Genomic DNA, 14,425 nt, shown 5'->3' with positions numbered 1-14,425 from the left:
AATTATATTTTCCTAAAATGACAATTATGTGCTCATTAATATATCCAAAATAGCCCAAAAGATAGAGAGAAGAGCCACGTGCACCTTCTCCTCCAGAGAACAATGGGATAGCTCAACTGCTTGAACAGGAATGCCATATGCACTCCTGAGAAATGGTTGCTTTCTATGGCTTAGCATCTTTCTCTAGCTCAGCCATCCTTACCATCACTTAAGACACAGCTGGTCTGTGACAATGTTCCTAGTTTACATACTCTCACCTTGACACTAGACTATGAAAAGAAGAAAACACATAAAAAAAAACAAAACAACAACAAGAAAATCAAGACAAACTCACATCATTGCGCAGATCATAAGCATGCTTGGCGTGGAGAATTTCAGGAGTGTCCCAGACATAGCAACCAATGCCTTTCAACCAGTTGAGGTCATCCTTGTATACAATCTACAGAATTGAAACAGATGAAGGGGATTGGCAAAATAAAATTTGACCATAATTTTAACTCCAAAGACAAGGGGAACCCTCTGGACCGAGGTTGGTTTTGTAGACTGAGAAGCAAAAGGCATGATGCAGTGAGGCCGAGGGGGCCACGGAAACATTGGCACACAGAACCCTGCTTCCAGGGATACCTCTGAGTTCCAGTGGGACCCATGGGTATACAGGAAAGCAGTGTTAGGGGGAGGCTGGGTGTACAGCAAAGCAATACTGGGAGGAGGCTGAGGTAGAGAAGTAGGTGAGTATGCTTCTCTTTAGGCTGGGCATGAGGGGCCAGGAGGGTGGGCCTTCATGAGCAATGGGCTTACATCGCTGATCTGATCTGTGACTTTCCTGACATGACTGTTGACTTGCAAGTCGGGGTGGCAAATCCACTCATGGAGGTGTAGGCGGTAATCAATTTCACTGACTTTCTTCTGAGAATCCTTAGCAGTAACCATCTCTACCATGTCGGGCACAATGTTGATTTTCATCTTGTTCTTTTCATAAACGGACTTGTACAGGCGCTGTGAAGTTAAAACAACATGCCACTTACACAGGAAATTGTGCTCAGAATCATGGCAATGTATGATCTTCCAATATGCCTTCTTATACACTTCTTACACATCTGAGAAGTCACGGTGACCAGCTTATAGCAATCAGTTGGGGGAAGGGCAAGGACTGGAATTTTCTGACACTTTCTACAGATTTGTGTGGGCTGGAGATGCAGCTTGGGCTGAAATAGCCCCTAGCTCTTTCATATATACACAATCAGAGCCATATGAACTGTTTAATAGAAACGGTTCTGATTTACAATAGACGACTCTATTACTTGGCTTCAGTTCGAAGTAAGGCCTTTGAGATTACTTACATCAATGTTATATTTGCCAACTCTGAGGCATCGCGCTGTATTTGGGTCATCTTCAACACTTCTTGGTAAGGTATAAAGAGCTTTGAACTTTTCATATTCTTCCCGGTATTTGATCTATAGAGATAAAGCACAAAGAAAGAAACATAGTTTGGGAGAGTAATGGATCCATATTGTCATAAGAGCATGAGACTGAATAGGAAGATCTCATCTCTGAGATCCAGCCAACATGGGGTTACCACTTCTGCAAGACCCTTTCCTCATCTGTGCATGGTCATACCTGCCCAGGTTTCCTGAGGCTTAATTCAGACTAGATCTGAAAGTACTTTCTAAACTGTAGAGAGCTATACAATTGTAGTTACTATTTGTAATACTTCTATGCCAATACTAGTACTGCTGCTACAACGAACTCTTTTAAAAGAGTATGTAATTTTAAAATAACCTCTTGTCCTGGCCCGTGTGGCTCAGCTGGTTGAGCATCATCCCATGCACCAAAAGGCCGCCAGTTTGATTCCCAGTCAGGGCACATGCCTGGGTTGTGGGCTCAGTGCCCAGTAGGGGGAGTGCAGGAGGCAGGTGATGGATGTTTCTTCTCTCTCATTGATGTTTTTCTCTCTCCCTCTCCCTTCCTCCCTCTTTCTTAAATCAATAAAAACATATAAAATAAGCTCTTTTGTAATAGTGGCTTTGTTTTTCTTAATCATAAGTGAGAGGAAAGATGTGTTCAGGAATTTCTTTGTTTTTAATAATTGACAAACCTGATGCTTAAGAGACACAATCTTTGACTTTCACTTTGTACAAGGGTTTCCAAATATACAGTGCAATCAACTTCTACAGAAAATCCAACTTTTAGTTTGTAAGTTTTATTGCCTATTAATTAATGCTGCATGATTTCCTGAACTAGGAAGCAAGGCCTTACAGAAACTAAGATATCTCCTAGCACACGATCAAACAGCAATTCTCTCACAGCTCTGAACCCCACGTCTCAGTGCAACAACAGGAGACAGGAGTATTGGTGTTAGAATTCTCGCAAATCTCTTCCTTGACTAGAAACCAATCAAAATTCCCATCAGAATTTTTTAGAACATTAGTTCACATGTCCCCGCAGCTAACCCATTCCTCAATTATAAAGAAGGTAGTATTCAAAGGCACCTTTAAGAAAAAAACAAAATCCTGCTGTTGGAATCCTTCTTTTAATGGGTTAATTTCTCAGTGTCCCACCTTATTCCAAGAACAAGTTGCCAAGACTCCTGCCTCTGTAACTTTTTCCATGACAAAAATAAATGAATGAATGAATGAATAAGCCTCTGCTAAGTTTTCTAAACTACTATCTACAAAGCTTCCCTTCCAAAATGAAAAGTTTGCTCCTTTGGGCTAGTCTGTTTGCTGTCTCCCAAATAATTGGGGCTTGGAAAAATCATTTGTATTAGTTTTTTTCCAGGTAAGAATGAAATTAATTTCATTATTACATAACAAAGGCTTTTTTTAAAAAAATTATGCATCTCTGGGTCCATTAGAGGGTAGTGAATCAACTTACTAGGTCACTAGCATTTTAAATGAATAGAATAGAATTGAAATGATCAGAGTGCATTGTCTTTAGTGTAGCAGTAAACATTTATGCCAGAAGAAACTCACATAAACTTTAGGTGTGTGTGGGTGCGTGTGTGTTTGTGTGTGTGTATGTGTGTGTGTGTGTGAGAGAGAGAAAATGTGTGTTGACTTGAAATATAAAATTTCTCACTGTGGTTCTTGATAAAAAAGAAGTTTTGAAAAATACTGGTCTAAAATGTTACATAAAATGTTCACAATTAAGGGGAAAAAGTTTCTAAAGAGGTAAAGTTCCTGAAAGAGAACTGGGTTTATTAGAACTGCAATGAAGGTTAAAGGAAATTTTATAATAAAAGGTTTTACTTAAGAACATTTTAGGCATAAAGGGTTAAAGGTCACAAGACTTTATACTATATTTAAACAGCCCATGTGATTTAGAATTTTTTTTTTTACAATCATGTCTATACCTAAGAAAAGTTGTGCTTTAAAAAAGTAGAATTTCAAAAGATTTAAATTTTTTTGTATTTCATGGTTATGAAGATATTTATTTACTTTTTAAATCATTTATTCTAGAATGGTGTAATGACCAGTTAGTTATAACATTCACTGGTTTATTTTAGTACTACAATTTACATAATTCTATTGGAAGAAAGCCTATTCTGTATGGCATATTATGTCTTCTGTCCATCCCCATTTCTGGCTGAAACAGTATATCCACCTATGTCATTTGCGGGCAACCAGCCTAAAAGGCCACAGTTGTTCCTTAATACAGGTGTTTGTGATTCTCTCTAGACTTCAGGGCCCTTGAAAAGAAGAAATACTAGTAAGTGCCCAGTGTCTGTGATGGCTGAGCGCCTGGAATTATTTGCTGGTGGCACACTCCTATGGAAGTGCTGGGAATACTTCTGGGCAACATGTGTTTCAGCAAAAAAGATCCGAGGAGTGGTGAGCTGGGGCAGGCAGGGAGTGGGTGGCAAGGCTATCACACTTGTACTGACTTACATTGCTGGCCAGGTCCTTCTGGTTCTTGGCGTGTGTCAGGGACATGGTGCTGGAAGGCAGGATGTAGCTGGTGGCTTTCACCTTTTCCCAGGCCTCCTTGTACAGGTTCTGTGGGGGTTAAAAACCTTCTTGTGAATATGGAAAAACACATTCTGGTTAGCTTCTGAGTAGCAGATTTCCCCGTTTCTGTCCTTCTCAGACACGCCCTAACAACCTCCAGATCTTCTCACTCTGGAGGATCCAAGTGCCCCTAAGTGAGTAACTGGTTTAATGCCATGATAGTAATTTCGTAGCCCATTATTTTGTTCTCTACCATAGTACCTATCACAGTTTGATAGTTACCATAGCTTTTGATGCCATATTCGTTCCTCATAGGTCTAAGAATTTCTGGAGGGTGAAAACCACTAACATTAAAAAACACACACACACACACACACACACACACACACACACACACACACTTGTTTACCCTCCCCTACTTTTATGTAGCTAGTGGGACCTCAAAATACATTTGTTTCCACTCCTACATATTTATTTATCCAGGAGAAATGAAAACTATGTACACACAAAAACCTATATGCAAATGTATATAGCAGCTTTATTCATAATTTTCAAAATCTGGAAACAACTCCAATTCCTTTAACTGTGAATGGATAAACAAACTGTGGGACACCCATGCAATGGAATAGCATTCTGCAATAAAAAATAAACTACTGATTTATGCAGCAATGTGCATACTACATAAAGTCATTTTGCCAAGAGAAGGAAGCCAGGCCAAATGGGTACATACTATATAATTCTATTCACATGACTTTCTGGAAAAGTTAAACTTTAGGAATAGCAAACATCTCTGTGGATGCCAGGTGAGAAGAGGGGGGCAAAAAAAGAGAAATTTGGAAGGGATACAGAATATTTATGTATCTGGACTATGGTGGTAAATACATGACTTTGTGTTTATCAAAAGCCACAGTACTATATACCTCAAATAGTAAAATTTACAAAGAATAAAGGAGGGGAACTAAAATGGAGTACAAATTACAACAAATAAATTTAATCTGTATCTATAAAAGTCTAAGTGATCGTCCAACCATTCGACCAGTAGCTATTACACACAATGACCACCAGGGGGCAGATGCTCTGACCGGTAGCTATGATGCGCACTGACCACCAGAGGGCAGACGCTCAACGCAGGAGCTGCCAAGCTGCAGTGACTTGGCAGCTGCGGTTCTTGGGTGACACACCCGGAACCATAGAGGAGGGAGCCTGATTCTGGGGTGCATCACCTGAGAACCACCCTCTCCCAATCCGGGACCCCTCCGGGGACGTCAGAGAGCTGGTTTTGGCCCAATCCTTGCAGGCCAGGCTAAGGGACCTCACCAGTGCACGAATCCGAGCACCAGGCCTCCAGTTGTATTATAAATGGGTAACAAGACTACAGTGGTGGAAGTGGGAAAGAAAACAACTAATTTAGGTTATTTTGGAAAATGATATTTTGACAAAGAAAAAATTGAGAAATGATCAGATTGTAGGAGACTAAGGAGGCATGAAAACTAAATACAAAGTGGGATCCTGGATTCCATCTTAAAAAGAAAAGGTACATTAATGAAAAAACTAGTGAAATCTAGATAAAGCCTGTAACATTCTAACAACGATAATTTCTTAGTTTTGATCATTATACTACAGAGAAAAAAACTATGAGGGAATTCTATGTACTATTCTTGAAATTTTTTTGTAACTCTCGAATTATTTCTAAATGAAGCTTTTAAAAAAGTGTGTTGAATTAATCAATTCAAAAGGGTTTAAAAAAGTTTTTTTGTTTTTTTTTTTGGTTGGTCCGTAAACCACTGGTCACTAGAGAAGCCAGAGGACATGTTCAGCGTCAACAAAGAATAGCTCCAACAGTACCTGCCTGCCACATGGAGGAAGTTGCTGAATTTGTGTCAACTGTGTGCAATCATGCTATATTCAAATTGGGGCTCATCAGATTGCAACTAGGAGGATTTATGAGCTAAAGTAGGATTTTGAAGGTCCAATAAAAAAACAAAAACTGGACAAACCTTTGGGAATAAAGTGCCTATCCCTTTTATTTTCTTATTGTCTCCCAAGCGGGGGCGGGGGGGAGGGAGAGGTAACTCAAATGAGAGAGGAAGGAAAACTCAACTCACGCTGCTATAAAGATTCTTCAGATTCTTGGTTCTGTCATAATCAACTGTTTCCAGTACTGTCGTATACTTGTCCTTAGTCTGATGATAATTTTCTTTATATCTCACCTACAGATAAAGAAAGATGGGTTATTCTTTTCTGCTGTTGAAAAGATGTAAAGACAAATGAAGGCTCGTTCTGGAAGAGAAGACAAGCAAGACGCACCTCACTGGCATTGATGCCGCTTTGAACAGCAGTCACGTAAACTGGTGTGTCTGTGACCATGCTATAGTTTTGTAGATTGTCTTTACTTGCTGCCGTGTATTGTATCTGTGAAGAAAAACCAAAGTCTCTATGAGGGTAAAATACGGGTCTGCAGTCAGATGTAGCAGTTTGTGCCAACTTAGACGTGCCCTTATTCTTAGGCTGGGTTTCTGTATCATTCCTAACAAAGAGGCCACCCTTGTGTGGTCCTGCAGATTTTGGATGGCTGTCAAAACTAATAGCTTCTCCTGACCAAGAGTGAGGTCTGGATCTTTTCTGGGCCCCCTTCCTCATTTTGTTGTCTTTCCCATGCCTATACACCACCCTGACGGTAGCCCCTCAATTTCGACACTGCGTTAGTCTGCTCTATCCAAGCTGAACCATATGCTGGGAGATTTTTCAAGTATGTATGTTTTCACTACGGAACTTACCTACCTACGGTCAAAGCATGCATTTGCATTCTACTATCTACACGTTAACCTGATCAACTAAAGTCCTGATGCTTAAGGTAGTTTACTAGGAAACACCTCCCAGGCAATGTTCTGTTAGAAACGTCTGATGCCTTAAACTACTGAGAAACTCACACTGAGAGGGTCCAGCACCAGAGCAGGCCACCAGGAGAGGTTTGACTGGGCAGTGGACCTTCGGCTCCCTTTCATCATGCACTGTTAGAACAGCTTTCTCTGCCTGGGCACCGGGACAACCTGGCTAAACCCCACTGAGAGCACCATGGGTTCCATTGGTCCACAGCCAATGAGTCCTTCTAGGAAGATTGGCTTACCTGACTCTGAAGGTCATACGACTTCTTGGCTTGGAGGATCTGGGGTGTATCCCAGACATAACATCCAATACCTTTCAGCCAATTCAAGTCATCTTTATACACATTCTGCAAGAAAGAAGAAATGGTGAAAGATATAGGTACTCAGTGAATTTGCAATGGGATGCTTTGATAATTTCTGATCAGCTCTTGGCTGTGCTTGGTGGTCATAGGGTGGACTTCTCAACAGCTGGGAGGTCTTTAACGCCCTGGCCTAACAAAGCTTAGGAGGAGAACAATAGCTAAGTTTTAGTCTAGTGTTAAACAGACTAAATATTGAACATGGATATCCATGGTTCAGAAGGAATTCTTACACCAAAAGGTGGCTATTCATGCCACTTTGTGTTGAAAAGCAGCAGGGTTTATGAATACAGGGACAATTAAATAATTAAGGTGGGGGGACAGGGGACAGGGCAGGCTGGGTGAATCCTGTAATTAAGTTAAGCTGCAGGAAAGACATACATCACTCAGGATCTCCTGTGCGTTCCGGGCCAGTAGAACACTGGGTTCTTCTGGGAGAGACGTCCACTGGTGGAAGTAGTGTCGGTACTCGAGGTCGCTGAGGATGTACTGGCACTTTTTGGCCAGCACATGGTTCATCATATCATTGGGGATGTGAATATTTGCTTTGGTGTCCTCATAATGTTTTCTGTAGTTCAACTGAAGAAGAATATTTTTTAAAGACAAAAATAAGAAAGGAAAATGTAAATTATCCAGATCAATCTCTTAGAGTTTTATTTCCAATATAGATCAGTAACTTTAGAATAGACTAAGGTTAAACAAACATACTATAATATATTCTTTTGTAAAAATTTCCCATGATTTTATAACACAGGATAGTGACCTTATCGTCAAATACAGAGCCCTCACTGTGTTTTTGGTAATGAAGGAGGGAGGGAATGGAGGGTGGAACACTCAAAATCGGCAAAGACACACATGCTAAATGGCAGGGGTGGGGAAGTCTCAGGATTGACTCATTCCTCCCCACCCCATCCCCAGCTAATCTCGAACAAAAAGGCAGGTCAGAAGTAGAGTCACAGTGAACTTTGCTTACCGCACTCCTCATCTTTTGGAAATCCAGGCAGTGAACCACATTGGGGAACTCACTGATTTCTTTTCCAGCCAGGTAGTGACCCTTCTGCTTCTCAAATGTCTCTTTGTATTTAAGCTGTAAAATGGGTACAACATTGAGAACCACTGGGATTTTCTAACCAACCCTCGTTCCCCAATGAAGACTCTCAAGTCTCTGAGAGAAAAAAGTCCTACTGACCTCACTGTTCACATAGTCAGCATGCTTGGCTCCAACAATGGGGATGTAGCGTTCATCCAAGGTATAGCCGTAGGCCTTGGTTCCCTCCCACGCCCCCTTATACAGTATCTAGAACAAACAAAAAAATTTGTGTCGACAAAAGTTTACTTTTAGATACCACCAAAAAGAAAGTGGTAAAATCAAGGTAAAAGATTTATGTTTAAAGGCAAGACTTAGATCTCTGTTTAAGCCATTAGTGTACCTACCTAGGAACAAGGTAGAGTCTTTTGGCTTGTTGCAAATGAAATCTACAAACTCTGAGGCATTTTATAACAGAGGTTAACTATATTTACAGATCTAATAAAAGCAAAAACCAATTTGCTCCTAGTGAGAAGATCACCAAAAATTGCTTTCCACTGAGATTAAACACACAGGCATACTATGTGCACACATACATTGTCCTTTAAATGAGCCAAATTAAAATTGGAGGGCAAGTCCTCCATTCCTTGGCTGGAGATGTCTGTACATGACTGCTGAAGATGGTGGGTGCTCAGTCCTATGTGCACCCAGAGCTGGTACAGCACTTGTTACACTATTTGTGGGTCTGTTCCTCTCACTTGTATGAACTCTTGAAGGGCTTGTCTCATTTGAGCTTTAGCTCCTCAGTGCCTCCTCCAGAACCTGGCACATCATAAGTAGCTCAAAATATACCAGATGAATAAATGCTACATGCTTTGAACAATATGTTACTTTTAATAAATAAAATTAATGTAATAGATTTCCTTTATAAATACATTTGTTCACAAAATCATCCAAGAATGTGAATAGTGACAAGAGCATAAAGTTAGGAACTGAGTTGTGTATTACATAAAATAGAACTTACGGTACTGTAGAGTTTTCCCATGTCTTTGGAGTGGGTGATATATGGTGTCTCTGGAGAAAATGTATACTTGCCCTTTATTAATTTATTAAATGTTTCTTTATATTTTATCTAAGGAAAGCAAACAAAATAAAACCTCTGGTTACTATAAATGTATATTTAAGGTTTCATAAGATCTACCTAGTTAGATAATAATCAGTCTACATTTAGAGATTAAAATGGACTGGAGATTAAAATTTCAGTCCATTTCAGCTAATACAATAGAATAACTTGGACAAAAATGTGGATATTATCTAAAAGCCTGTACAATTATACATTTACTGGTGGCTTTTAAGACATTCTCTCTCAAAGATTACCTTCTAAACCCTCCTCCCTCAATGTTCTTACAAACCAATCTGTTCAACGACAAACAACTGGCGTTCCAGTCTATGTACCTCATTATACACAAAGCAAACTTACATCACTTTGATTAACTGAGTTAATCTTGGCCAAAACAATCTCGGGAGGATCTTCCACACTTGTAAAATTAGGATAGTTGTCGAGAGCAGCTTTCTTATATTTCACCTGCAAAGACAGAGATGATGAAGATGGGTCTCCCCCTATAGAGTACCCATTCCCACAGGGCAGGTAAGGAGGACAGGCAATTAGGTAAGAATAACAGGCTCTGTGTACCTGATTCACCATTTCTTGGTTTTTAGTAACCCTCACATGGTCCACAGAATCCAGGGGGATCCAGCCAATGCCTCGGAGCCATTCCAGGTCGGCTTTGTAGACATTCTGAGAACAGGAAGAGAGATATAATGCAGGGGAAATGACCGGACACAGGGTTACAGACAGCAGATTAAAAACAAAGTTTTTTCAGCATTTAAAGGATTTGAATCTTTTGTAGCTGTTGTCTTTTCCACTCAATCATGATTTTATCTGTACACCTGAGCAATAAGTCTTGAACCTCTTACTATGAATGAGGAACCTCCTTCTAGTCAAGCCTGCCTCTACACTTCCCCACCTACTTCCTGGATTCTCCCAGTGCACTCACATGGAATGATGAGGAGTTACTAATATGATTCAAGCTCCACAATGGTCTTTCTGCTGAGGTTCAAGTTCAGCACCTGTGCCACAGGCAGTCTTTTACTCCCTGTTTCTGTATTGGTAGTGATGAGACCTATGCAGGGTTAGCTCCTTTGTGTGCCTGAGCATCATGTCAGTGCATCGTGTTTATGTTCCTACAGACAGCTGGTGTTGGGTAGAGATCTTGATTCAGGGCTCAGTGCAAGGTGGCCTAAGCCATATTATCTACCCTAGCTTTACCACAGTCTGAATGAGAAATTCTGGGCCCTCATGTGGCTCATCAGTATTTTGCATCCATTTTGCTTTGATTCCTTGCAAGCAACTGCTTCATTAATGCCTCGAAGAATGAGATGCTTGGCAAAGCAAGAATGGGGCATTCCCAGGGGCGTGGCTATTCTATCACGCACTGTGGTCAGAATCCCAACTCAATTCCCACCCAAGCTAGTTATTATTTTAAATCCATTGATAATTTTTTATGCAAATGTGAGTGAGGAGTTGCTAATGCAATGGTACAAAAGCAGCAGATTAAACAAAAAAATTAGGTTGAAGTTTACTCAGAATGCAGCCAGTGGGTAGTGCTGTCACTCACTCACTGCTCCTGATCTTGCTCTACTTCATATCCAGCTTCAGTTCCTCCTGGGAACAAACTAAATATTTACGGCTCCAAGTTTCAAAGAGTGGTGGTTCCGGAATGCTACTTACAATTCTCAGGGTATACTGTATGTTTCTAAGTAATTAAGAAACAAAAGTCACTTACATCGCTCTGTAGTTCATAGGCCTTCTTGGCCTGAATAACATCGTTTTGGTCAGGATGACATGTCCATTGGTGCAGGTAATTACGGTAATCGATATCACTGATAAGGGACTGCCCTTGCTTGGCAGCCAACACCGACACGGTGTCGGCAGGTATGTTGATCTTGGCCTTTGTTTTATGATAGTCCTCTTTGTACAGTCGATCATTCTGAATCTGGCCCGCGTGCTCAAACCACACTAGGTTAGGATCATCCCTCATGGTCGGCACACCAACATAATGACCTTTTTGCTTTACATGCTCAGCTTTGTATTTCAGCTGGTGGGGAGAAGCACGAGATTCATTCCATCAGCTTTGATAAGCACACAGGGCAAAAGGGACGTTGGGCATCAACATATTCAGCCCCCCAGCCTTTGTGTCACAGCCCCAACCCCGAGAATAAATAACAAAAAACATTGAAATAGATAAATAAATATTTAAAATATCAAATTAAAAATGGGGGGAAAATTTCAATCTGTCTTTCTTGGACCAGTATCTTGTATGATGTGGTTTTATCCTATTATGTGAATAAAGGCACTGATTTTAATCACATGGAAAAAAAATGGGGGGAAAAAGTCATTTGTTTTCTAATTCTGGCAATATTTTATTTGAAGGCCTAGCAATCTTAGGAAAACCAGGGAAAAGAAGAAAAAGTGAAGATGGTGATGGATGTTAGCCAGACCTTGTGGTGATCATTCCACGATATGTACAAATACCAAATCATTATGTTGCACACCTAAAACTAACAAAATGCTATATATATATATGTCAATTTTACCGCAATAAAACAATAAATAAAAAAGTAAAGAACTCAAACGATGGCCTTTAAAGAAGCCAAGGATGGGGGGGGGTGGACTCCCAAAGCCCATGAGAAAGGACCAGAAGGGAGCAGGTGCTCCCAGCACGCCCTTGCCTGGCCACGGTGCTATGCCGTAGCATAGCTGGGTTGCCCCACGTGCAAGGGCCAGCCTTTGCGAAGGGCACTTATAACAGGATGAATTACCTCGCTCTGAACATCACTGGAATGATGGGCATGAACAAACGGCACAGCATCCGGAGGCAAAATGTAGCCTGTGGCTTTTTGTTTCTCCCAGCCTTCCTTGTAGAGGTACTAGAAGACAGAGGGACACAACAAAGGGTTACACTGAAGAGTCAGAATGGAGGGAGAAGTCGTGTGCAGACATCTCCAATAGTCCCCACACAGAGTCCCAGGCATCTGAGTACAACCCATACCTGGTCCAGTATCCGGGCTGCCTCCTGGGCCGTGTGCAGCAGGGGGGTTTCTGTGAGGGTGTACTTTGATTTGGTGTCATTCCAATCTTTCCGGTATTTAATCTGGAAACCAGAGGCAAGGGGCAAATTAATTGATGTTAAGAAAGCATAATGTAAGCAAACTAGCATCAGTGATCTATCTCAACGATTAAAATCTGTATCTCAGACAATGATTGCATGCCGAGTGTGAGTAGGTGGAAAAGCTTTGGAAACGGTATCTTCATGACTGGGCAATTTCAGAACGGCAGCCATGTACTTACATCATTTAGGATTTCACCACTTTGTTTCGCTGTCACATAATCAACTCTGTCATCCACAGGAGTAAAGTTCAGACTTTCGATTTTTGTTCGATACTTATTCTGTGGGAAAGAAAATAGCTTTTAGACAATCGTAGTCACTGGTCCTGTGTGAGCTGAGAAAGAGATGCTAAATTTAAGGATCCTTTTCTACTAGACGCATAGAGCACCATATTTGAATGGCATCTTCTTGGCAATTTGGCTTCCTTCCTAGCATTTGTTTATTTATTATTTATTAAAAATATTTTTATTGATTTCAGAGAGGAAGAGAGAAGGAGAAAGAGACACATCAATGATGAGAAAGAATAATTGATCTGCTGCCTCCTGCACACTCCCTACTGGTGATCGAGCCTGCAACCCAGGCATGTGCCCTTGACTGGAATGGAATTGGGAACCTTTCTGTCTGCAGGCCAGTGCTCTATTCACTGAGCCAAACAAGCTAGGACCTTAGTATTTTATTTTGAACAAATGGCTAGCTTCTTATGCCTCCCATGGATTTTAAAATAGCAGGTTTGATTAGCTCCCAAAGTCATGCAATGTATCATCATATATATTACATGTATCATAATACTCAATACATTTTTTTAAACTGGACAAAGTTCTCTCAAAGTATTTTCCTGTTGCTGACAATACAAGTTTTTCATATATACAATTCCAAACATAATGAGTGTGCTGGATATTATATTATGAATGTGATCCCATAGTGTCATAGCAATAGCACAGGATTATTTTGGGCAAAAAAAAGTATGCCTGGTTCAAATGACAGCAATTGAAATTGTTTAAATTGCTGATAGGTAATGACTAAATTTTGGCTTGTGTATTTTTTTTTTAATGCTCACCTGAAGATATGTTTAGATAGAGGAAGTGGAGGGAGGGAGGGAGAGAGAGAGAGAGAGAGAGACATTGATGTGAGAGTGAAACATTGATAGGTTGCGTCCCATATGCGTCCTGACCGGAGATCAAACCTACAATCTTTTGGTGCATAGGATGATGCTCCAATCAACCGAGCCACCCAGCCAGAGCTTGTGTATTTTTTGTTCATTCTTTTAAGAAGTGTAACGAATGGCAGGATAAAATGTTAGAATACCTCACTGAAGATATCCCCAGCATATTTGGCGTGATTGACGGAAACGGAATCATTGGGCATCCACCCGATCCCACGCAACCATTCCAAGTCGGCCTTGTAAATAGCCTGTGAAAAAAAGGGCAGAGGTAAAGTCAGCAATGCTACCCACAAGTCCTGTTTATTCTGTTCGTTGGTCTGATGGAGAAATACAATTCAAGAACGATATACTCCAACAGCCAGGCAGGTAACATGTAAATTAATTAGGAAGCCAGGTGGCAAAAACTGAGTAACAAACTGAGGGACCCCCACATGGGGATTAGCTTCCGTTCGGCTAGAGGTTATTGTTGTCTGGGCTCACGCACATTCAGAGCTTCCTCCTCTGACTTTTTAAGAGAAGTGGGAAATCCTAGATTTATACACAAAATGTTCTGATCTAAAAATTCTGGCAACTTAATTCAAAAAATTTAAAAATAGTTTCAACTGAAACAGCATATCTGTGCCTACACCCTGTCCATGGACTGCCACTATTTTATTTATGATATAAACCTGTTGCTACTTAAATTCTACGGAAATCATATTTTCAGTGTAATTGTCCGTACCCTGTAACAATTAAGGACTATATTCACACTACCATTTATTTCTTGACACAAAATCTAGATCTTTTATTTTGGTGATTTTGATATCATACTATCAG

General features: G+C 40.6%; 1 protein-coding gene across 1 annotated transcript in view; it reads right to left on the bottom strand.

The window, feature by feature from the left end:
- Positions 1 to 14,425, bottom strand: part of NEB (nebulin) — a 198,051-nt gene that overhangs the window by 58,678 nt on the left and 124,948 nt on the right. The window contains exons 94-111 of the mRNA XM_080669929.1: positions 13,753 to 13,857; positions 12,630 to 12,728; positions 12,331 to 12,432; positions 12,101 to 12,208; positions 11,065 to 11,376; positions 9,912 to 10,016; positions 9,699 to 9,803; positions 9,243 to 9,350; positions 8,381 to 8,488; positions 8,165 to 8,278; positions 7,573 to 7,770; positions 7,075 to 7,179; positions 6,255 to 6,359; positions 6,053 to 6,157; positions 3,888 to 3,995; positions 1,341 to 1,454; positions 799 to 996; positions 335 to 439 (exon numbers count right to left, since the gene is read on the bottom strand). Of these exons, the coding sequence (XP_080526055.1) occupies positions 335 to 439; positions 799 to 996; positions 1,341 to 1,454; positions 3,888 to 3,995; positions 6,053 to 6,157; positions 6,255 to 6,359; positions 7,075 to 7,179; positions 7,573 to 7,770; positions 8,165 to 8,278; positions 8,381 to 8,488; positions 9,243 to 9,350; positions 9,699 to 9,803; positions 9,912 to 10,016; positions 11,065 to 11,376; positions 12,101 to 12,208; positions 12,331 to 12,432; positions 12,630 to 12,728; positions 13,753 to 13,857 (2,304 nt within the window). The remainder of the gene's footprint in view (positions 1 to 334; positions 440 to 798; positions 997 to 1,340; positions 1,455 to 3,887; positions 3,996 to 6,052; positions 6,158 to 6,254; positions 6,360 to 7,074; positions 7,180 to 7,572; positions 7,771 to 8,164; positions 8,279 to 8,380; positions 8,489 to 9,242; positions 9,351 to 9,698; positions 9,804 to 9,911; positions 10,017 to 11,064; positions 11,377 to 12,100; positions 12,209 to 12,330; positions 12,433 to 12,629; positions 12,729 to 13,752; positions 13,858 to 14,425) is intronic.

Source organism: Plecotus auritus (assembly GCF_963455305.1).
Source record: "Plecotus auritus genome assembly, chromosome: 5".
In the NCBI taxonomy this organism is placed as follows: Eukaryota; Metazoa; Chordata; class Mammalia; order Chiroptera; family Vespertilionidae; genus Plecotus; species Plecotus auritus.
This window is presented reverse-complemented; position numbering and strand designations above follow the sequence as displayed.